This window comes from Gracilinanus agilis, chromosome 1, assembly GCF_016433145.1.
Source record: "Gracilinanus agilis isolate LMUSP501 chromosome 1, AgileGrace, whole genome shotgun sequence".
NCBI classification, from domain to species: Eukaryota; Metazoa; Chordata; class Mammalia; order Didelphimorphia; family Didelphidae; genus Gracilinanus; species Gracilinanus agilis.
The window spans coordinates 771,404,081-771,427,411 of NC_058130.1; the positions used below are offsets into that span (position 1 = coordinate 771,404,081).

At 45.7% G+C, this 23,331-nt stretch overlaps 1 protein-coding gene across 1 annotated transcript in view; it reads left to right on the plus strand.

The window, feature by feature from the left end:
- The window catches only part of GRK3 (G protein-coupled receptor kinase 3), a 93,157-nt gene that overhangs the window by 38,313 nt on the left and 31,513 nt on the right, over nt 1-23,331 (plus strand). The window contains exons 9-11 of the mRNA XM_044674104.1: nt 3,157-3,287; nt 5,382-5,476; nt 13,276-13,383. Of these exons, the coding sequence (XP_044530039.1) occupies nt 3,157-3,287; nt 5,382-5,476; nt 13,276-13,383 (334 nt within the window). The remainder of the gene's footprint in view (nt 1-3,156; nt 3,288-5,381; nt 5,477-13,275; nt 13,384-23,331) is intronic.

Sequence of the window (23,331 nt, forward strand, 5' to 3'; positions counted from 1 at the left end):
GACTGGGAGATGGCCAATATGAAGGCACAGAGATTGGAAATGAAGAGTTGTGTATGAGGAACCGAAAGAGGATGAGTTTGGATAGATCTCAAAATATAGATTGGCATTGGAAAAAAATGAGGCCAGGTTGTAAATATCTCTTTAAATGCTAGACAGAGGCTTTCTGTTTGATCCTAGAGGCAATAGGGAGTCATTGGAGTTGGTTAAGTAGGAAAGTAATATGGCCAGATCTGCACTTAAGGAAAGCCAGGAGTGTGGAGGATGAACAGGAGCAGAGAGAGACTCCAGGCTGTTGGAATAATCTAAGTGTGGAAGACCTGAACAGAGGCAGTCGCTGTGAGTAGAAAAGAGCCAGGTGTGAGAGATGTTGGAAAGGCAGAAACAACAAGATTTGGCATGGTGGGGCGAAAAATCAAGGATCGTGCTGAGGTCACAGACATGGAAGGATGGTCGTGCCATTGATGATAACAAGGAAGTTTGGAAAAGGACAATTTTGAGGGGAAAGGGAGAGGAGTTCAGTTCTGGATGGGACGAATGTGGGATGTCTAGTCCGAGCTGTCCAATAGGCAATTAATGATGTAGGACTTGGGGGTGGGGACCAGGGCTGGCTGGCCATTGACAACTAGGAGTCATCTGCTTAGACCCAATAGTTAAAACCTTGAGAGTTGACACAGTTGGAGTATGATGTCATCTAGAAGTCATCAGATCCCACCACCTCCTTTTATAGATGAAGAATACTAAGGCAAACACATGAAGTGACTTGCACAGCTAATATGTATCAGAAGTGGGGTTTGAACCTGGGTATTCTTGATTTGAAGTTCAGTACACTCTCCACTATTTGGTACTGCCTCAATACCTGAAATTTTAGATAAAATAGCACATTAAAATTTTCTGCACCTCCTCATAAGTAAACATTTGGAAATAATTTTCATAAAATTCTACCTGATAAAAAAAAACACTGAAAATGAATCCACTTAAGTCAAAACATCAATTGGATTTTGTCCTTGGCATGCAACTCTTTGGTCCAAAGGAAAACTGATGTGGGCAAAGTGTTGATCTTGAAAGAGCTCTGCCTCAGCCCTTCTCCATAGTGAGTAAAACATTGCTTTATTGTGGGTCTGGGGGCAACACATCCCGCAGGCTCTTCTCCCATGGGGGGTAGGTGGGCCCCCTCCCTAAGGGAGAAGGTGTTTTATATGCAGCTGTAGGGCTGATTGGTCTGTGGCAGTTCTCCCTGATCAAGGCAAAGGACACTCACTAGGCCCTCAGGCTCTGGTCATCCCAACTTGACCTGCTCTCCCTCATCAAAATGAGGGGAAAAGCCCCGCTAATATGAGAGGTTATTTGCAAACCCACTTCCTAGAGCAGCTTCTCTGCTCAGTGTCGATTTCTCTTGCTCATCTCACGTATGCTCCATATTGGTAGGGCTTAGCATGGTCATTGAGGTTTGGAATGAGACAGACCAAAAGGCTTATTGATCCACCTCAGCAGACCGCAGAGAGGAAGGTTATCCCAGAAATAGTGTTTCCACCTCAACAAAAAACGCAGTGAACCTGAACATCTTGTGTGTTAATTAATGCTTTATTTATTCAAACTGTTTGGGTCACCAGACATTTTGGGGCACAGCATGAATGAGGCGTTGGGGAAGAGGAGATGAAAAACTTTCTATTGCCCAGTCATGGAGCTTGAATTCGGAGGTAGGGGTAAGGAAGAGGCGCCTACACAGAAGGCAGTCTGAGAAGTGTGCAGAAGAGGCCAGACAGAGCAAAAAAGAACTGAGGAAAGATGGAACCTGTCCAGCTGGGGGCATCAGTGATGACCAGACAATGGAGTGGTGCCTGACCTTGAGAGTCCGACTTCAGCCAGGGGGTTCAGCGGCCAGGGACTGAGATGAGGGAGGTGGGGTCGGAAACCAGTGGAAGGAATGGGGGCTTTGTTGTGAGTCAGTCGGAGAAGTGACTAGATTCTTCAAAAAAGAAACCGCATGCCTTGATACGATAGGCACATGTATTGGGGACGGGGGCAGAGAAGAGAAGGGAAGTGTGCAATGAAGCCACGGAGATGAGCCCATGTTCGTCCCTGTAAGTCAACCAGAGAGGAGGTTTGGTTGTTTCCGTGGGCTGGCTTTTTCTAAAAGCCGTTCCATCTCATACTGGTCTCTTATCATGGGACATAATATTAGTTGATTTTTTTTTCATCTGCCATAACAACTAATTGCTAATATTGGGTTGCCATGTAATCTCATTTAGTTATTAACGTGGACTGAAATAACCAAAGCAAGATAATTGAGTCAACCCTAGGCTGTTAACATCTATTCCACTGTCAATCTGTACATGGCAAATCTGGTTTGTTATTTAGTTTGGGTTAGGGTTGGCTTCAGCTTTTCTCATTGTTCTTGATAAGGTCAGTTTTCTCCATTTAACCCCTTCTTTGAATCTCTGAATAGACTGCTCAGACACACAGGGCATTTTCACTTTCTCTTGTTTCCATGCCTTCGTGCAGGCCATCCCTCGGGCCTGAATGGACTTTCTCATCTCTGTCTCAGAACCTTAAGCTTCTTTCAGAGCTCAGGTCAAATGCCCCCTCCTCCAGGAGGCCCACTGAGTACTTAGTGTCTGCTCTCCCAAATGACTTTGTATTGATTTTGTGTATGTTTTATCTAGACTGATGTCTGTCCTTGTTGTTTCCCTGTGTGGATTATAAGTTTCCCAAGGGCAGGGATTGTTTCATTTTTGACTCTGTATCCCCAGCGCTTAGGGCACATTGCCAATAATGTTATCTTGGTTAGTGGATTGAAAAGTAGACCCATCTCCTACTTAGAAGTCAAAGGAAGAGCAGTCTTTGCTTCTTTCTCTTGGGTTTTCTTATGGTAGCAAGGCCCAGTTTAGGCTCTTGGCTGTTTTTCTTCCTCTAAATCAGTGATTCCCAAAGTGGGCGCCACCGCCCCCTGGTGGGTGCTGCAGCGATCTGGGGAGGTGGTGATGGCCACAGGTGCATTTAACTTTCCTATTAATTGCTATTAAAATTTAAAAAGCAATTAGTTTTCAGGGGGCTAAGGAATATTTTTTTCTGGAAAGGGGGCGGCAGGCCAAAAAAGTTTGGGAACCACTGCTGTAAATCAAAGTCCTCTGAGTGAAATTCTGCCTCTGATTTTAGGGGGAGATTTGCACTATCATCTCTCACAGCACGGGGTGTTTTCTGAAAAGGAAATGAAGTTCTATGCTGCTGAAATCATCCTGGGCTTAGAGCACATGCACAACCGTTTTGTTGTTTACAGAGATTTGAAGGTAATCATTTTTAAAAACTGACTTCATTTGCTTGGCCTGCATACGTGGGTTCATACTAGTCAAAAAAAAAAAAATGTCTGGGGTCTGATGCTACACCTATCATGGACCCAGCAACACTGATCCAATTCACTGGACAGTGATGGCCTTAGGTGTTCTCCTTGTGCATAACCAAGTACTGGAAATTTTTTTTTTTAAACCCTCACCTTCTGTCTTAGGAGCAATACTGTGTATCGGTTCTAAGGCAGAATTGGGGTAAGGGTTGGGCAATGGAGGTTAAGTGACTCGTCTAGGGTTGCACAGCTAGAAGGTGTCTGGGGTCAAATTTGAACCCAGGACCTCCCGTCTCTAGGCCTGGCTCTCAATTGACTGAGCCACCCAGCTGCCCCCTCCTGGAATGCTTTTTGATGATGGCATTCTAAATAGAACATTCTAGTAGCAGCAGATGGCCTTAGTTCAGACATGTCCTTCCCAGAAACTGAATGGCCACCAAGTGAGTAGGACAGCCAGGGTGCTGCCCAGTCAGAGCCTTCCCTGGCAGGCTGCAGCTCTCAGCAAGGCTTCTAGTTTGGCTGCTGCTGGGAGCTCTGCCAGGGGCTCAGGCCTGGGTGTAACTTTGGGTTAGGAATTTTTACTTTCTGAACCTCCATTTTCCCCTCTATCAAAGGAGGCGTTTATACTAAGCTTTGAAGTGGTCCCTTCTTACCCCAAAGAGACCTTTTTTCTCACTTCAATCCTTAATGGGTATCCAGTAAACCCATTTTACCTATTTGCTTTTGAAGATTTTCAGGAGCCTGAATTAATGCATTTTTATTCACATTTTACTTGAACTATTAAGAAATACTCATGCCCCATTTTTGGTAATCATATGTATTATTCTTGTGGCATGTGAAACAGTAGTTAGTTAATCCCTGGAAGAAAGCTCCTCTTAGCCCAGCTGCAATTCTTTGTGTAGGAAAGAGAGTTTATTTTCCATCATTAATTATGATTGAACTTGATGGGAGTGTGTTCCTTTTCACCAGAACGCTAGTCAGCATTTGACTTGATGGTTTGTTCCAGTGATTTAGTTAAGGATGGATTAATGAATGACTGCTAAGCCAGTGTGTTGGGCTCAGTTTAGAGCGAAGGTGTAGCTTGGCTCTTGTGCCCCGATGTTGTCTTTCTTTAATGTTTCTGAGGTATCCTTTGTAACATCCCTCCTAGAAGCCCTTCACTGGATTACGGGCAAAGAAGAGCAGGTTTATTGTCCCTTAAGAGTTGAAAACTGGGTGATTCTCTGTCTACACTAGCTTTCCCTCCCTCCCCTCCTCCCCAGTTATGTTGTACCAGGCGGGACTCAAACCCAATACAAATGTGACCAGGTGACTTGGCACTAGGAGGGATCTTGGACATCCCGTAGTTCAAGCCCCTCCTTTCTCAGAAGAGGAAACTGAGGCCCAAAGCCATCCAGTGACCTGTTCTAGGTCACGGAGTTAGTCAGCAGCCGAGCTGGGTTCTCCTTTGGGTCTTGTGACTCCTCCCGTGTACCCTGGCTGCCCGCCAAAGTAGCCTGCTCCCGTCTGCATGGGGATTGGGTTGTCCCTTCTACACCATTTTTCCTTCTGAATTAATTTCCACAAACATTGGCTGCGGTGAAGCACCAGAATGTGCTGCCTGCCCTCTTTGAGTTTGTAACCTACAGAGGTTCAAATATGATCTCCAGTGTTTGTTGGCTTTGTGAGCATAGGCGAGTCACCTCACCATCCCAAGATCCTCATCTGGAAAATGGGAGGACATATCTCCTGGTTTTGTGGGGCCCAGGCACAAGACAGGCTGTCTAGAAGTCCTTTGCAAAATGTAAAGTAGTCTATAAACAGCGGCCCTTTCTTTGTAGTTCTAGTCAGCTGGGAGGTCTAAGGAAGGAAAGCTCCTTTCTGATTGGCAGGAGTGGCTGATCTCTTAATCCTTTTTAGAGAACTCTGAGGTTGGGGGACTTAAAGCGTGACAACCAAATAATGGGGACCAAATGATGAGCGACTTTGCCCTGCAGCCCATCGAGCAGCTTCCGCGGCCGTGTGGTGAGGGTGTATAAGTATTGCTTTCTATATTTACATTTAGCCTGCAAATATCCTTTTGGATGAATATGGACATGTGAGGATATCAGATCTTGGGCTTGCCTGCGATTTTTCCAAAAAGAAACCACATGCTAGTGTGTAAGTATTACAGACTCCTCTGCTCTGTCATTAATGATAAATCATGTTTTTTTCTGCAATGGAATGTGAACTGTCCTTTTTAAAAGTTACTTTTCACTTGTGACATGATATGATTTTTCCAATGCTGTGACCCCGGCTCAAGGTAGAGTTACTGTTTTAGGTGTTCTGTTTTGTATTTAAGAGAAATGTGACTTATTACCATTTTTTGGTTTTGAAGAGGGGCCTAGGGATAGAGTGACGGGCCTGGCCTGGGTACTTGCCCGGCATCCCAGAGCCGCTCAGTTAAGTTCATCCTCAGATGTTAGGCCACCAGGGGAAGCTTTTTTAAAAATCCGGAATAATTCAGGAAGGCTTTTCTAAGGTGTGTGCCTCTGTGTAGTACCTGGCTCAGAAGGGGCACTCCCTCGAAGTTTGCCTGTGCCTGCCACATTGATGGAGGGAGGGAGTGCCCACCCTCCCAAAGTCAAGGACTTCAGCATGGGGAACACACCTAGCCTTATCAATTATGGGGATACGGAGAGAGGAAATACCTGCCTTAGTGTGGGATTCTAGTGGAAGTCTGGGGGATTCCCACTGCCTTCTAAGATCTCTCCAAAGGAAAAATGAAGAGTACACAGATGGAGAACCCCAGATCCTGGGCTGGTCCGGTCTTGGTTCAGTTTTGCCTTCCCAAAGCCCCTGTGCTCCTCTTCATTTGCTGTCTCAGATGCTTTTTCTTGCAGGTCGGTCATTTAAGTGAGAAAGAAGGGAGGGAGCTCGCGCCGTTCAGACCTCTGCCCTGGATGTGCGCACAGCCCGCTATTGCCGGGTTGTCTGATGGGAGAGCAGGACGTGTTGGTTTTGGCTCGGGACCCTCGAGGAGGCCTCTAGGGAGATGGTGCCATGTTGACGCAGACTGCTAGGACTCTGCGTGGGGGAAAGCAGGACCATGAAGTAATTTGTGACTTGTGGAGATTTCTTTGGTAACAGGGAAGTCTGTATAAGCACACGCACACCACTCTCTGCACACGTGTGCCTATATCCCTGTATCCCTACTTCTTAGCATCTTTGGGAACCTCAGTGACATGACATAGCTACAGCCTTTCACACTGCACAGGGCCACGTGAATGTCAGTTAGAGGGTCTGTTTTCCATGAGAGACAGTGTGAGACCCTGGGGAGGGGGACTCGAGTTCAAATCCTGGCCATGACACCAACTGTTCTGTGACCTTGATCACCAAGTCTTTTTAATCACCTGCGTGCCAGGCCCTGGGATATCACTAGAGTTATACACAGACAGCCCTGGTCCTCAAAGAACTTCCATTTTGTCGGTGAGATGATGCATGTAAGTCTCAGAATATGCAGAGTACATACAAAATACACGCTAACTTGAGGAGAGGCATTGGCCATGGGGGAGGGCACGGTCAGGAGAGGCCTCTCCAGGGAGCTGGTGACAGGACCAAGGAGACAGGATTGCTGCAGTGCAGGATGCCTGACATGGAGAAGTTTGGAGATGGGCCAAGAAAGGCTGCAGATGCCACTCAGTCAGCTCCACTTAGAAGATGCTTACCTGTGCCTGGCACCATGCCATGGAAGAAGGCAGGAGATGGTTCCGGCCTCAAGGGATTCAGAGGTGAATGGAGGCCTGGAGTACCCACAAGATGCCTTTTCATTTGGTCTGTCCTGCAAGCAACTACGTATACCAAAGGATGGAGGCAGGAGAAATTGGAGGCCCTCTTCAGGGGAAGAGTCCAAGTCTTGAGATGAAGGTGGGCTGGGAGAGGCTTCTGGCAGGAGGTGGGTGTCAGCTGAGACTTGAAGGAAGCCAGGAGCCAGATGAGGAAGGAGAGTGCCCCTGGCAGGGGGAGAGCCCGGGAAATGGCTCATATTTGATCCTAGAGGTTAAATGAGGAGCCACTAGTTATTTCTGCTTCAGGTGGTGAAGGGCCAGACTCATGCTTTTTTAGGAACCTTCCTTTGGCAGCAGTGTAGAAGGTTCTCATCAGAACATGGGACCTCCCTCTGCCTCAGTGTCTTAATTCATAAGATTAGGTTAATAGCTGAAGGACCCCTGGAGACAGGAGGTCCTGGGTTCAAATCTGGCCTCAGATACTTCCTGGCTATGTCACCCTGGGCAAGTCACTTAACCCCCATTGCCCAGCCCTTACTGCTCTTCTGCCTTGGACCAATACACAGTACTGATTCAAAGACAGAAGGTGAGGGTTTAAAAAATAGCTGAAGAGCTTCCCTCCCAGACTGGCTGTGAATTTCCCATCAGGTAGGGCACATGGGCAAGTCTTACCCCGCTGCCAGGTGCTACATCAGCGTTTAGCTTGGGGAAAGCAGAATGCTTTTGAGTTACTGACATTTGTGAAGAGAGAGCTGTAACAGAGCTATTCAGATGGTTTTTAAAATGAACTTGAACTCTGAACATCCTGAAGCTCCCAGGCCTATTTTTCTCTACTCATTTCACTTTTCCCTGATTTCCATTCTCTTTCTGTCTATTTGAAGCCCATGGCATAGGAAGCCAGGAGGGCTGGGGGTCCAGCCTGTTACATGCAATCCCCACATTTTTACCACTTTCATGGCTTTAAATCCCCTTTTTGAGTCAGTGCTCATGGGTTCTAAGCCACCCTCCCAAGTCTACACCAAAGTGGACCTAGGATCGTACCTCCCGGGTACTTCTCCCTATCATTTCCTCGCGTAAGAAACTCCCAGTGAGGAACCGTCCTCTTGGCAATTCCAGTTAGCACCCCTCTGCTGCTAGGGGCATCGAGCATAGAAGTGACTTGTCTAGGGTCCCGGACTGTATGTTTTAGAGGCAGCTTTCTATCCTGTCTGTTCTGTAGCCCCTCTTAGGGATACCTGGGGCCATACCCAAATCAGAAGAGCTGGGAGCTTTCACCAGCTAGGAATAAAGGAGGCCAACTTCTCTATCTAGAAGCAGAGCCCATTCCTAGAGAAGCTGGGCCGTGCTGATAACAGGACTGGCATTTTTCTAGTATTTTCTGATTACTGAGGCCAAACCTATCACGGACAGCATCGCGCCCAGGGAGTTCATCAGCTCTGGGAGTTTGATTTGGCTTTTTTAGACCACAGTTGTCTGCTAGAATTTCTCCAGTCTTGGGCAGTTCCAATCACATTATTGTAGGCCCAGGAAGAGTTAAAGATTCCTCCAAAGTGATTCATTCTAGGGAATGAAATTGTTTATTCAGTTGAAGTGACCAGTTCTCGCATTATTTAATATTATCACTTTTAAAAGGCAAATGAATATTGCCACAGCTTGACTGGTTTTCCTCTCTTGATTTCAAGAGCACATCATTATGACTACCCCAACTACCCTAGTCAGATGAGGAGAGTTGGTTGGCTTTGTTTAATGGCAGTCACGTGGAAGGCAATGAAAATATTGAGCAAATGAAGCCCTTTATTTTAAAATAGCCGGGTTTGTCCAAATGAAGACCTTGACTCTGAATCTACCTTGGAGTCAGTTTCTCCACCAGTCTTGAAACATTTCAAAGGTCCAGAGGTGAGGCTTTGGCCACTCTCCTTGGGCAAGTCTAAGCACCTTCTTGTGTCGCTGTTCCCTCCCTGCTTCGTGATTTTTGGCTCACTGTTTGATGAGACTTTGGAGAATTGGAGTAAAACCAAGAACTGGTCTTGGAGTAACATTTGACAAGAAGAAGAAAACTTGGGAGTGGAGCTTGGGAATGGGCAGCCATTGTAGGAGTTTGCTTTTTTAAAGCTCCTTCTCTTGTCATTTGCTAAGGCCTTAACTAGCAATTACCTTTTCCCTCGGTTCAGGTCATCATTTTCAAATTCTCTTTTAGAAGTGAGACCTGAGGGGGCAGCTGGGTAGCTCAGTGGAGTGAGAGTCAGGCCTAGAGACGGGAGGTCCTAGGTTTGAATCTGGCCTCAGACACTTCCCAGCTGTGTGACCCTGGGCAAGTCACTGTTGACCCCCAGGCAACCCTGGTGCCTAAGCTCTGGAAAGATAAGGAAGAATCCCCCCTTGTCCCCAGTGTACCTCTCAACAAGGAAACAGGGCTTGAACACAGGCAGTAGTAGTAGACACTGTGCTTTATAGTTCATATGTGCCTAATTGGGGCTGGGAGGAGGGGGGTTGAGAGCATCCTCCTCTTCCTCCGCATCTCAGCTATTACTACCATGTGAGAGCTGAAAAAAGTGTGGCCTGGCCTAAGTGACTGAGCTCAAACTGGGCACATCTCTGCCAGATCAAGCAGCTGGACCTCACAGTAACCTCCTTCATCGGGCATTCTGGACCTTGTGGAGGCTTCTGGGGAGTCAGAGCTTCATGGATTGAGATCTGGAAATGTGTCCACAGAGCCAGTCAGGTACAACTCTCTAATTATAGAAGAAGAACCTGAGTCTGAGACAGAAGTGAAGTGACTTGCCCAGGGTTAGACAGCCAGGATGTGTCAAAGGCAGGATTCAAACTCGGGTCTTCTTGATACCAAGTCCAGATCTCTATCCACTAGGAGGACATGTAGCTGCCATTCTGGATGTTTGACCTTCCCCGGGCAGTTGAGGGTTAGGTGGCTAAGTGCTAGGACTTTTTATTTAGTTTAGTTTTTTTTTGTAGGAATCTCAAGTAAAGAGTGCTTCCTATTTAATCTTTCAGATAATAAGCACATATTTTAGCCCTTTCAGTTAATATATCCCTTTCATCCCAGCGACAATATATGGACACATCAGTCATTAGCATTGCGTGATGTGATTATTAACATTTAACATGAAGATAATCCAGTCCAGTCCCTTCATTTTATAGATAAAAGATAAGGCCGAGGCCTACTGACTGTTACAGGACATGCAGGTAGGTAGAAAATTAATAGAGAGTCTATCCTAAACTTGGCCTCCCCGTCCGATTTTCTGTCCACTGCTCCTCTCAATTTCAGATGTGCTGAAGATGAGCTAGTCATAGGAGGATGGACCCCAGCACAGTTAGTGAAGCATGGCGTGCCCCAGGAAATCTAGAAGCTGTCTCATCCAAACTGGATGCATCATGGCTAACTTTCTTGCAAAACCAATTTAGTTAATTAAAGGCTTAAGGAGAGTTTTCCTTTCTAGAAAATCAGTTTTTGCTCTCAGTATCCTTTGACCTGTCAGCATTATCCTGGATGTCTGCCTCATTAACGCAATCAACCAAATACTCCAAAAGCTTCTGTTCTGTGACAGACCCTGGGGATAAAAGGGCAAAGAAGCCATCCTGACTCCTGCAGAGATTCCATTCTGTTAGGGGAGACAACAAGGACATAGGAAATGATATTAACAGCCCAGGATATTAGTGTATAAACATATAAAGTAAGTAAACAAGAGCAAATACAAAGTGTATTAAGTATAAGGCAGAGAAACCCAAATGGATAAGAAGCAGTAAAATCCCAGGTGAGGGGAAGGCAGCAACAGTGACAGCAACAGCAGCAGCTGGAAGGGGGAAGTGGTGGAGGAGGGAAGGCTTCAAGGAGAAGGTGAGGCTTGACCTATATCCTAAAGGGAGAGGGTGCTTTATGGAGCAACGAGGTGATGAGGGAGGCCAGGTTGGGCACGGTGGATAGTCATGGAAGGGCCCAGAAATGGGCCAGGGAGCATCGTGGGAGGAACAGAGAGAAGGCCAGTTTGGCTAGATCTCAGTGTGGGAGAGAAATCATGTCCAAGGAGGCTGGAGAGCGAGGTTGGGACTAGGTTGTGAAAGAATTTAAAAGCTGAACAAAGGAGTTTCTGTTTCATCCTAGAGATAGTAAGAACTCACTGGAATTGGATGAGAAGGAGACTCCCATCATTAGGTTTTTTACTTGTGCAAAGGCATATTGGGAGCTGTGTGTAGCATGAACTGGAGTGAGGACTTAAGGCTGGGACACCAGTTAGGAGGCCATTGCAATCTCATAGGTGAGAGGAGGCCTGAACTGAGGTGCAACCTGCAGGAGAGGAGAGAAGGGCTTGGAGGTGAGAGATACTGTGAAGGTAGAAGCTTGATTTGGAGGCTGATTGAATATGGGGGCTGAGGAAGAGTGAGGAATCCAGGAAAAGGCCGCGGTCATCCTGCTGGGAGACCTGAAGCCTGGTGGGGCCTTTGGCGGAAATGGAGAAGTTTGGAAGAGGAAAGAGTTTGAAAGGAAAGATAATGAGTTAAGTTTTAGACATACTGTAACATGTCTCTGGGATGATGAATTTGAAATATCTAATCGGTAATTGGTGATGTAGGACTGGAGCTCAGACTAGACCTGGCTCTATGGGTCTGGGAGTCAGCTGCATAGAGCTGCTAGCTCTCGAGGTTACCAAGAGAGGAGCAGAGAAGAGAGCGTAAGGCAGAACTTTGATGAAAATCCACTGCTGAGGGAGGGGCACTGGTGAAGAATGAGCCAAGGAACCTGGGAAAGAGCAGTCAGACAGGAAGGGGCCTAGAGAACCAGGATGGTGAACCAGCTAAGAGACCCCAAGCATCTCCAGATCAGCTTACTCTTGTCTAGGCTGGTTTAAAAGCTGGAAGAGAATCTGCACCTTGTGTTTGTTCAAGGATTGTCCTGGGGCTTCTGGGGCCTTAAACCACTGCCACTACCCCTTTCTCCTCCCTGCCCTCTCTTCACCTCTCCTCCTCTTTGAAGGGCTACAGTATTGAGGTGCATGTAGCTCCCTCCCTCTGTCCATCTCCTTTCTTCCCCTTTCCATGACCGAGATGGTGATGTTGGAGGGAAGCCTCCTCCCTCTGCTTTTGACCATAATCCCACTCTGGGGAGATCCCCTTTGTTCAGTCATTTGACAGCCTCCAGGTGCTGCTCTCATCCTTTGTTTTTGCCTCTTCCCCACTCTGGTCTGTGGCCCTGCTGTGGGGCTGCTCATCCCTCTGGCCTTAGTCCAGCTTCTTCTTCTAATTCTCTTGGCTTCTCCTGCCTTCCTTGACTCTTGGAGGGATCAGCCCAGCTGTTTATAGTCATTACCAGGCAGCATAAGACCTTGGGCCCGTGATTGGTTGCTCTTTCAGCTGATGCCTCACCTTACCTGACTTGCTCAATTCTGGCTTTACCTGAATTAGCATTATACAGATTCACCTTTATGTAAAGAATCCTCAAAGAGATCCACATTCCCGCCAAACCCCCTATATTATCTTATACTGCTCCTGTCCCTTGGTGACATTCTACAGCCTCCCCTCCCCAAAGAAAACCCTAAAAAACACTCTCCCAGTGAAATCAGAATGGTCACTGAGAGAGTGCCACCGCTGTGGAGAACATTGCCCTGCTCTGCCCGCCTGCCTGCATGTATGGCCCAGGTGCCCCTCCTGTCTGTGACCATGTCTGGCCCCCATATGTCTGCCTTCCATGTGTTCTTCCTCTTGGTTCTGGCCTGGCCCCCTCCCTCCTTGGGAGCCTGGCCTCCCGCTTCCCTTCCTTCCTCACATTGGTGGCAATTTCACATTATAGAAAAATTGCTTCAGGTAGAGGCCTGCAGAGGGGCCCACTCACACACAGCGAGACTTGGCTGTACTTTTTTTCAGTAGAGATGGAGGTTTTCATTTTTACAATTTTAAAAAGCTTATTGATGGCCAATTTGTTGCCTGCAGAGGTCGACCTCCATTCATAAAGGCCTTTGGCTTCAGGTGGCCAGTTGTATGAGCATTTTCTTGTCCTGGCCAACTAGCCATGCTAGAATTACCGAAATGTGAACTCTGATTTTTGTCTTCTCTTTTCTCTGCAAGTGCCAGCAGCTAATAGAGAATGTGCTTTTCTGTGCCTTACTTTATTATTATATTATACGTCCCATGATGTATGCTGGTGGCCTGCTAATACCACAGTCTGTATTTTCTTCCCTAAAGTGGAACCCATGGATATATGGCTCCTGAGGTGCTCCAGAAGGGGACGGCGTATGACAGCAGTGCTGACTGGTTCTCTCTCGGCTGTATGCTCTTCAAGCTTCTACGGGGGTAAGTGGGAGAAGAAGAAAATAAAGCCCATTTAAAGAGAGGCTCCGAGGTCAGAGCCAAGAAGTGCCTGGTGGCCTTTGGAGTCTGCACAGGAGCAGATGGCTTTCCCCCCAGTTTTATTAAAGTAGGCAGTCCTTCCCCAGGACTTCATAGGTAAAGTGCCCGTGTGTAGTCCCAAGAACAAGGTAGAGCTGAATCCTCCTAGTTTTAAGTCTAAAGAAGACTGTTTCCAAATACATGTGTGGATGAGTAATAGTCTTGAAATAAGCATAGCCCTGCCAAAGGGGGGATTGGAGAGGATGAAGTCATTGCCCTTTCTTTTCCCTCCCACTTTGAAAAGAATGTACTCATTGTTATCCTTTTGTTGGTTTAGGAATATGGGGGGTGGTAGAGCTCTAATCCCATCTGACCGTCATTTTGTTGGTCATTCACTGTGTATGTTTTCCAAACTTCATACTGTAATCCATTTTGGTCATGTACCCCAACGTCAGAGTCAGGGGCAGCAGTCTACAAAAGGCTAAGGATTTGGGGGAAGAGTTCTGTGTTCAAATCTAGACTCGTACTTAGAATTGCCTGGCTTTGGACTAACAATGTCATTTCTTAGGGCTTTAGTTTATTTACTTACTTACTTAGCTCCTTCATTTTTTTAAACCCTTACCTTCTAAGAATTGATACTCAGTCTCTGTTCCTAAGCAGAAGAGCAGTAAGGGCTAGATAATTGAGGTTAAGTGACTTGCCCAGGGTCACACAGTCCCTCATTTTTAAAATAAAGGGATTGGACTAGATGATCCCCGAAGCCAAGTTCTAACTTACTTGAAATATACTTTGGTAGTGCATAGTAAATCTGTTACAATGAAGAGCGTTTAAGGACATTTCTTCAAGTAGATGGTAATTGGTGTTTTAAGTCCTTTTCCATGTTTTCTTCATCACTCACATAGCCATAAATGCACTTGAGTTGAGGACTCTTTCTTAGTGACAGCTTGGAAATCCCAGGCGTATACTGCAGGGACTGCCATCTTCAGTGCCAGTTTTTCTTTGTTAGAGCTTCTTCATCGATGGACATCGTCAGGTTTATTTTGCTCAATTCCAAATAGATCCTGATCATTTTTCAAAAGTTTTACCATTATTGCATTTGCTTATTTTAATTTGTGCAGTTTGAAGAGAGACTGGATTCTCTAGACTGCAGTGGAATGAAGTTTAGCAGCCACAGCAGCAGCAGCCCAGCTTCCTTCATTTCTTTGCTAATCCAGTTATACCGAGTCCACTTAAATCACTTGGGAATACAAATTGTATTATTGCTTGTATATTCAGGGCCTGTGTTTCGGTAATTGAATTGTTTTATTTGTGGAGCCTGACCGCTAGTTATAGGCTCTAATTCATGGCATCAGCCTTTCCTACCTCATTATAGAGAGTTTATTCAAAGGTAATTCCATATGAAGCAGTTCTTCCATACTCTAAGATGTTCTTTCTGATGTATGATTGAACAACCCCAGCCAAAAGAGTTCGGATCCCGTGATCCTGCCAGAGATGATTGGTGCCAACCTAAAAGAGAAGCTCTGGTGGGCACTGCAGGGCCATTTGCTTGGCTCTGCCTGGGTTAGCCTTGTTAGCCGTCACATGAATGAATTCTGTTTAGTTCAACTCAGTAAAAATTTATCAAGTGCCTACTGTGTGCAAAGCTTTTTGCTGTTGCCAGGTCCTTGGGAGCCAACGCTACACAGAAATCAGCCTCTGCTTTTGAGAAACTTGCATTCTTCTGGGGGAGTCTCTGAGTGTGTGTAAATAATTCTAGGAAGTTTCAAGAAAGCAAACACCAACATTCTGGGGATTGGGAATGATCAGGGAAGACACCAGAGTGGAGATAATACCTTCACAGAACCTTGAAGGAAGTCAGTGTTTCTAAGAAGCAGACATGGGCAACAGGATGCCCTGAGGTGAGAGTCGAAGGGTCAAATTTGGAAAATAACTCATTGGCTGGCACATGGCATTTATCCATATCTCATTCCACCCCTGCCCAATGCTTCCATTGTGCCCTCTGGAATTCTCATTCCATCCTGAAACTCTCCCATAGCTTCCATCCGTTAGCCCACTGAGACCTGGCTTCCTTTGACTACATTGCCTCTCTCCTCTGGTCATCCTCTCTGGCACCAGCTGGAACTTCTCTCACATACCCCTTGATAGACCAGTCTCTAGGGGGGAAGTTAGAACATTCCTCACTTCCTATGGCCTCTTCTGGACTTCCCGACCTATTATTATTTAGTAATCCTTCCTTCTTTGAAATCCACTCAAATAAAAATTTTTCATTCAGTCTATTGGGCTGGCCTCTACGTCATTAGTGTTTCTTCTCAAGGAGTTCACACTTCATTCACCATGTTCCTCTGCCTTCCAATTCCTTCCCTTTTACCAGGGCACTTCAATATTCAGTCAGTCAGTCAACATTTATTAAGTATCTACTGTGGCTTAGGCTCCAGAGTTAGAAAGAAAGACGTGGCAGTTCCAGCTGTCAAGGAAGCTAGCTTTCTAATCCCAGTCTGATAGGGCAGATAACATGTAAATAACTGGGTACAAACCAGATATATGCAGGAGAAATAGGGAAGAGTCAACAGAGGGAAGGCTCCAAGTTCAAGGGGTGTGGAGAAAAGTATTCTTGGGGCAGATGGCGTTTTATCTGGGACTTGACTAGAGATGAGGAAGGAGAACATGCCACCCAAGGGGGACAGTCAGTGAGAGGGCCTCGATTTGAGAGATGGAATGGCATAGTTGAGGAGCAGCAAGGAGGATAGTGCCAACTCAATCACAGAATCTGTAAGAGTGAATAAGATACAAGAAGATTATGGAGGACTTTCAGCTCCAAATAGAAGATTTTGTATTTGGTCCTGGAAAATGGGGCCATGGGAAAATGACTTTGGTGGACAGAAGTGTGGAGGGCCTTGAGGCAGGCAGACCCAGCAGTAGCTATTGTGATAGTCCAGGTAGGAGGGAGGAGAGTGCACTAGAGCGGGGGCAGTGTCAGAGGTGAGGAGGGGGTATATAGAAGCGACATGAAATGGGATTCAAAATAGGTTGGAGACAAATTGTGGAAAGTTCAGATTTCTGTGCAAGGGCAGTGGCGTAGTCCCTGCTGTGGGCCAGGTTATTTTGGCAGTTATGTGGAGTGGAGAAAGGAGAGACTCAGTCAAGAGAGACCATTGACCAGAGTCAAGGTGGTGAAGGTTCCACTGAAGATAGAGCCTATGTGAATGAAGAGAAGGAGACAGACCCCCTGGTTGAATATGCTGAGTCAACAGACAGCAGGGTCCCCAAACTGAGTGATTGTGGGGAGAATGCTAACCCATCAGTAGACACAGAAAAGTTTGGAGAAAGGGAGGGTTGGCGTGGATGATGACGGTTTGGAAAAGTTGGATCTGGAGTGCTGGTGAATCTCTGGTCCAGGAATGATTTACAGCAGGCTAGGAAAGGAGGTGTGAGGCTGCTTGAATTCTTGTAAAGAAATCTTTTCCTGAGGCTTTTAAAAAATGGACATCCTTTGTTTCAAATATATCTCTGCCTTTCCCTCTTCCATCCCGTGAGCCATTCCTTATAACGAAGCAGTTCAGTGAACCTAAGCTATGCAGACATGTCGGCTAAGCCAGAGAGTGTGTGGAATGTTCCGTACCCAGAGGCATCCCCATCCCTGCAAAGAAGCCCAGATTAGGTTGATGTCAGGAAAAATTTTGTAACAATGAACTGTCCCGCAGTGGAAAGGGCTACCTTATGGGCTTGGTTACCAACCACTCTACTCCTGGTGGGGATTCCTCTGGGGAACACGCTACCCCCAAAGGACTGTTAAGTTCTTTGCCTCAGTTCACTTCCTCAGCTTTCCTCCTGGGCTTCATGATTGGTGATTATAATTGCATGGAGTTGTTTTTTGAGCTAGAAAATGGCTCTGAGGCCAGCACCTTCAATTTAAGTGACTTGCCTAGAGCCACATAGCTGACTGTGTGTCTGAGATACGATTTGTACCCAGATTTCTTGATTCTAGTCCCATGTCCTACTTTATAAAAATGGCTAACATTTATATACAAATATTCTTTCATTTTATTCTCACAACAACTCTGGGACGTAGGTGCTACTATTCTCCCTGTTTTATAGATGAGGACACTGAGGCTTCCCATCTAGTATTGAGGCTGGGGTTGATCCTCAGTTGTCTTCCTAAGCCCTAAGTCTGGCACTCTAGCCATTGCACCACAGTGCCTCATTGTCTGGACAATGATAGTTCATTACGTTCCTGCGCCATAATTTGTTTGGCCTAATTGATGGGATGCCTTTTGACTGACATCACAGCAATTTCCTGATGCAGAGACAAACAATTAAGTAAAAACAGAGAACACAGTGATGTACATGTGCTGTATTCTGTACCTGCGGTCAGCCCTCAACCTCTCTGACTAGAGAAGAGCAAGATGTACCAGCCTCCATGTCATGACTCACCGTTGCATTTCAGTGGAGCTCAGGGGCCTCCTCTTGGGCCCTGAGGACACTGGGTAGGTAGCTTTCTTGTGCTTATTAAGTTTTGGGTCCGATTGCTCTTTTTCAGCCAGTCATGGCTGTAATCTTGGCACTTGAGAGAATTTGAGGGAAGTCCTGGCACCTGCTGGAGCAGAAGAGATGAATCGGGCCTGATATGCTTGTCCACCTGGTTGGTTACCCAACACTCCAATTTCATCCAAGGCTGTCATATTCAAGCCAGCTTTGGTGCAGAGAATTCTAAGTGCCTGAAAATCTGTGTAGTTGCTGGGCTTGGTTCTGAGTCCTTAGTTATGAGATTGGGAAAGGAGAAAATAGTTGCTTGGAATTTCACTTATAAAAATTAGTTGTCTCTGGCCTTGAATGTTAAAGAAAGTATGTCATTTATTTTTTTTTTAAATCCTTGTCTTCCATCTAAGAAAGAAACTTAGGCCTTACAGCGTATTGGTTCCAAGGCAGAAGAGTGGTTAGGGCTATGCAGTGGGAGTTAATCACACAGCTAGGAAATGTCTGAGGCCAGATTTTCCCCCAGGATCTCCCATTTCTAGGCCTGACTTTCAGTCCACTGAGCTACCTAGCTGCCTCCTGTGTTTACTTTTGATTACATTGATTACATTGGTGACTGGTACTTGAAGCGAACACATGGTTTTGCCAAAGGTTGGCAAGTGATGGACTGATTGACTCCAGGGGAGAGATATTGAGAGAAATATGGCGGGGTCCATGCAGCTCTTGGTCAAAATGCATGCCCTTCAGGCTGCCCGACTGTGAGCACTGGAGAATTAATGTTCAGACTGAGTGTCCCTCCCTGCCTTCTCTGGTGCTACTTGGTCATAGGGTGGGTTGGACGTGGCCTGGGGCAGGTCCCAAAGCTGGCTGTCTCCAGGCAGTAAAGTAAGAGTGGCCCCAGGGCCAAGGCCTCTGGCCATATCCTAACAGGCTTTCCCTGGATTGGCTGTGAGGGGATGGCCTTTTTTGGTCATAGCCACCCTCAGTGGTGCTGTGCTAAATCAGATTAAAATTATGTGTGTGAAGGCAGACAAGACCCCTCCTCCTGACCAAATTCCAGATCCCTGGAGTATCAGAAGGGAATGCAGAAAAGATTCTAAGGATAGAATCTTGCCTTTCCTGCTCACAGCTGGCATGCCCTCAACTGCAGTGATGACAATGACAGCAATAATAATAGTTGCCATTGATACCTATTTAAGGTTTGCAAAGCACTTTACAAATATTCTCTCATTTGGTCCTTACAATAACCCTGGGAGGTAGGTACTGTTATATCCCATTTTATGCTTAAGGAAACTGAGACAGATTTTAAATGACTTGCCCAGTGGATAGAGCACTAGCCTGGAGTCAGTAGGATCTAGGTTCAAATCTGGCTTCAGATGCCTTCTAGCTGTGTGATTTTGGGCAAGTCCCTTAACTCCCATTGCCTAGCCCTTACCTTTCTTCTGCCTTAGAACCAGTACGTAGAATTTATTGCAAGGTGAATGGTAAAGGTCTTTTAAAAAAAGTAGTGAACCCCTTTTCTCTGAAAGTCTTCAAGCAGAAAGAGGGGGACCACTTTGTCAAAGGTGCAGGAGCTGAGGCTCCTTGGCTGCTGTCCAAGGTCCTTTCTCCTTCACGGAACCCCTTTTCTGTCAGGAGGGACACTGAGGTGCGATTTCCAAATCACTTGGACTCTGAGCAAGCTGAAAAGGCCCTGCTCTCTCCAGAGTGCCAGAGGCCACAGTCCACTTTGTGCGCAGTGATGATACCTAGTTACGCAGCTGAAGTTTCTGGTGCATCTCTCTCCCACTGTCCCATGTAGCATGAAGAGAAGTTGGCCTTGCCTCCGAAGATGCTGACGGTGCCATTCCTGTTCCCTCCTTAAAGGAGGACCAAATCAGGGAGCAGCTGTGATCTCACTGGGGTTGGGCACACCACATGAGGCTCTCAGAATGAAGATTATTACTAGAGGAGATTTTCTTTGACATTTTCCAAAATAGAAGCAGAATTCTTGGCCTTGTTCACAAAGAATAATCAAGGATATATTGGAAACAGCTGTGCATCAAGAGTTTTTTTTTACTTGAAAGATTTAACTTTCTCAGTACCAGCACAGTGAATGGTAGCTCTAAAACATTCCAGATAATTTCTCATCAAGTTCCAATACAGAATTGCTATATTTATAAACACGGACTTCATAGTGATGTGTGTCCATGTGCTGGAAATCTTTTTGGCACTCTTCACTTGAATTCTAAACTGCCTGAAAGCCTCCCTCTGGCTTCTTGAAAGGGCCTTTTAGCTTGGTGGAAATCATTTCTGTCAGAACATGGTAATCATTTATCAACAAAGAGTATCCAGGGACCATCCCCTTGTCCTCCTGCATTAGGCCAATTAGAAGTGGCTGCAGGACGGGAAGGGGAATGGTGCCTCCTAGTGCTGGGATAGCAGATGCAAGTCAGTTAGGGATTGCTCCATGACAAAGAAGAAAGAATCAGAAATAGCCATCCTGGCTTCATTGCAAACGTGCTGCCCTTTGATTATTTAGAATATTGGACTAGCTTTTATATACGCGTGCCCACCCAAATCCACATGTACACACATTATATAGACACAGAGTGTTGGCTTTTCTTGGCTGCCGGGCTCCTCTTTGGACTCATTGATTATGGAATCCACCAAGAGCATGCGTGTGTGTGTGTGTGTGTGTGTGTGTGTGTGTGCATGTGTGTGAAAAATACATATACATAGAGACAGAGACTGAGACAGAGAAAGCAAGTGAATAGGGAGGAGTGAGAAGATGGAGAAGGAGGAGAGAGAAGTGGAACACATGATTATTGCAAGGGACCAAAATGATCTAAGCCAGTGGGTTGAAGAGTGGCCATGGACTTAGAAGCCCTGGGCTTGAGTCTCAATTTTTTCACTTAGAAGAAGCATGGACAATCATTTTACCTCAATAACTTAGCTTCCTCATCTCTTGAGAGTATAGGATAGGGGGCAGCTGGGTGGCTCAGTGAATTGAGAGTAAGGCCCAGAGATGAGAACTCCTAGGTTCCAATTTGGCCTCAGACACTTCCTAGCTTGTGACCCTGGGCAAGTCACCTAATCCCCATTGCCTAGACCTTACCACTCTTCTGCCTTAGAACTACGTACAGAATTGATTCTAAGAAGGTGAGGGTTAAAAAAAAAAAAAGAGCATGGGAAATTACCTTAAAAGATTGTGATGAGGAAAGTACTTTGCAATTTAGTTTAGCACACATTTATTAAGCACCTACTATGTGCATAACTACTATGGTCATACACACAAACAAATACACACAAATGGAACCATCTGTGCTGCCCAAAAGCTTCAATTCTCCTGGAGGAGTATAGTCTGTGCAAAGACAGATACAAAGTAATATCATGAGGGAGAGAGTATCAAGTGGGGTTCTTCAGAAAGGCCTTGGCCAGGCCCTGGGATGTTCTTTGAGGCACATTACTGCTGCAGAAAGGGGAAGGTTGCAACAGGGGGATGCTTGGAGAAAATGTCTGTGAATGGGGACAGGTCAGTACTAGGGTGTGTCTGTGGGAGTTGGAATTTTTTTAATTGAAAATTTTTAATTAATTAATTTAGAATATTTTTCCATGGTTAAATGATTCCATGGTTAAATCCTCAATCATATCCCCATAGACCCATGTGATCAAGCAGTTGTTTTTCTTCTGAGTTTCTACTCCCACAGTTCTGTCTCTGGATGTGGATAGTTTTCATTCTCATAAGTCCCTCAGGATTGTCCTAGATCATTGCATTGCTGCTAGTAGGGAAGTCCATTACATTCTTTTGTGCCACAGTATATGTCTCTGTGTACAATGTTCTCCTGGTTCTGCTCCTTTCAATCTGCTTCAGTTCCTGGAAGTCTTTCCAGTTCACATAGAATCCCTCCAGTTCATTATTCTTTTGAGCACAATAGTATTCCATCACCAACAGATACCACAACATGTTCAGCCATTCCCCAATTGATGGACATCCCCTCATTTTCCAATTTTTTGCCACCACAAAGAGCATGGCTATAAATATTTTTATACAAGTCTTTTTCCCTGTGATCTCTTTGGGGTGCTAACCCAGCAGTGGTATGGCTGGATCAAAGGGCAGACAATCTTTTAAAGCCCTTTGGGCATAGTTCCAAATTGCCCTCTAGAATGGTTGGATCAATTCACAAGGGAGATGGAATTTGTGTACAGGGAATAGCTAGGAAGAGATTTTGGGCTGAGAAGGTAACATTTAGAGAGTACTATGAAATAGTCTACTTTTGTCAATGGAAACCAGATTGAGGATTCTGGGTTTTACCCTAGAGGCAGTGACACAGAATCTTAGAAATGAAAGGGGCCTCTATGACCATCTGCTTCATTACCTATATGAAAGGAACCCTCCTCTGATAGGACCCTGAAAAGGAGTCATCTTGCCTTCCCTTGAAGACTTCCAGTGATGGGGAACTGACTCCTTAGGGAGCCCATTCTTCTTTTGGACAACTTTAACTGTTAGCACATTTCACCTAACATTAAGCCTAAATGTGGCTCTTGTTCCAGCCTTCTGGTCCCCCTGATGACAGCCCTCAGAACTCCTCTCCCTTAGTCTTTTCTTCCTTCAGCTAAAGATCCCAAGGGTCCTTCAGAGGATCCTCATGTGCCATAAACTCATGGCCATTCACCATTCTGATTATTTTCCTCTGAAACTCTGCCCCTTATCATTGACCTTCCTAAAAGGTGATTTCCAGAATATTCCAAATGTCATCTGACCAGTATCACCTCCCAATTCCTGGGAAACATACTTCCCTTCACATAACCCAAGATGGCATTAGATTTTCTTGGCTTCCATGTCACTCTTTTGACTTCTTATGATTGTACAGTCACTTTAAAAACACTGGCTATTTTTTTTAGACAAACTTCAACCCATCAATACCTCCCTTATCTTATACTTATGAAGGTGTTCTTTTGAACCCAAGTGTAAAATGATTCCTACTGAATTTCAGACTATAAAAATTAGTCCGATATTCTTGCCATTCAGCTCTTTTTGGGGGGATCCTGACTGATATCTGAAACTTTTAAGCTATTTTATCTTTGATCATTTGATATGCATGCCATCAAAGCCTTCTCTAAGTCATTAACAAATTTTTTGAGGTCTTGAAATATAGCTCACTGCTATATTTCTGCACGTTCCCCTCCTGCCCCCTTTTTGAAAATTAGGACATTTTTCCTTCTCCATATGGAGGCATCTTCTTGATTCTCCACTGTTCCACAAGCAACCTTGGCAGTTGCCCTATAGCCACCTCTGCCATTTTTTTTGATCTTTTGGATCAGGATGCTGGGATTTGCCTAAGGCAGCTTGGTCAGGAGACTCCTTCTCTCCCCACTTCTCCAGTGGTGGTCTGCTCCCCACAGTCAATTCTCATTCAAGTTTTCCAGTGCTACGGCACTTTTTCCTCCTTGGCAGAG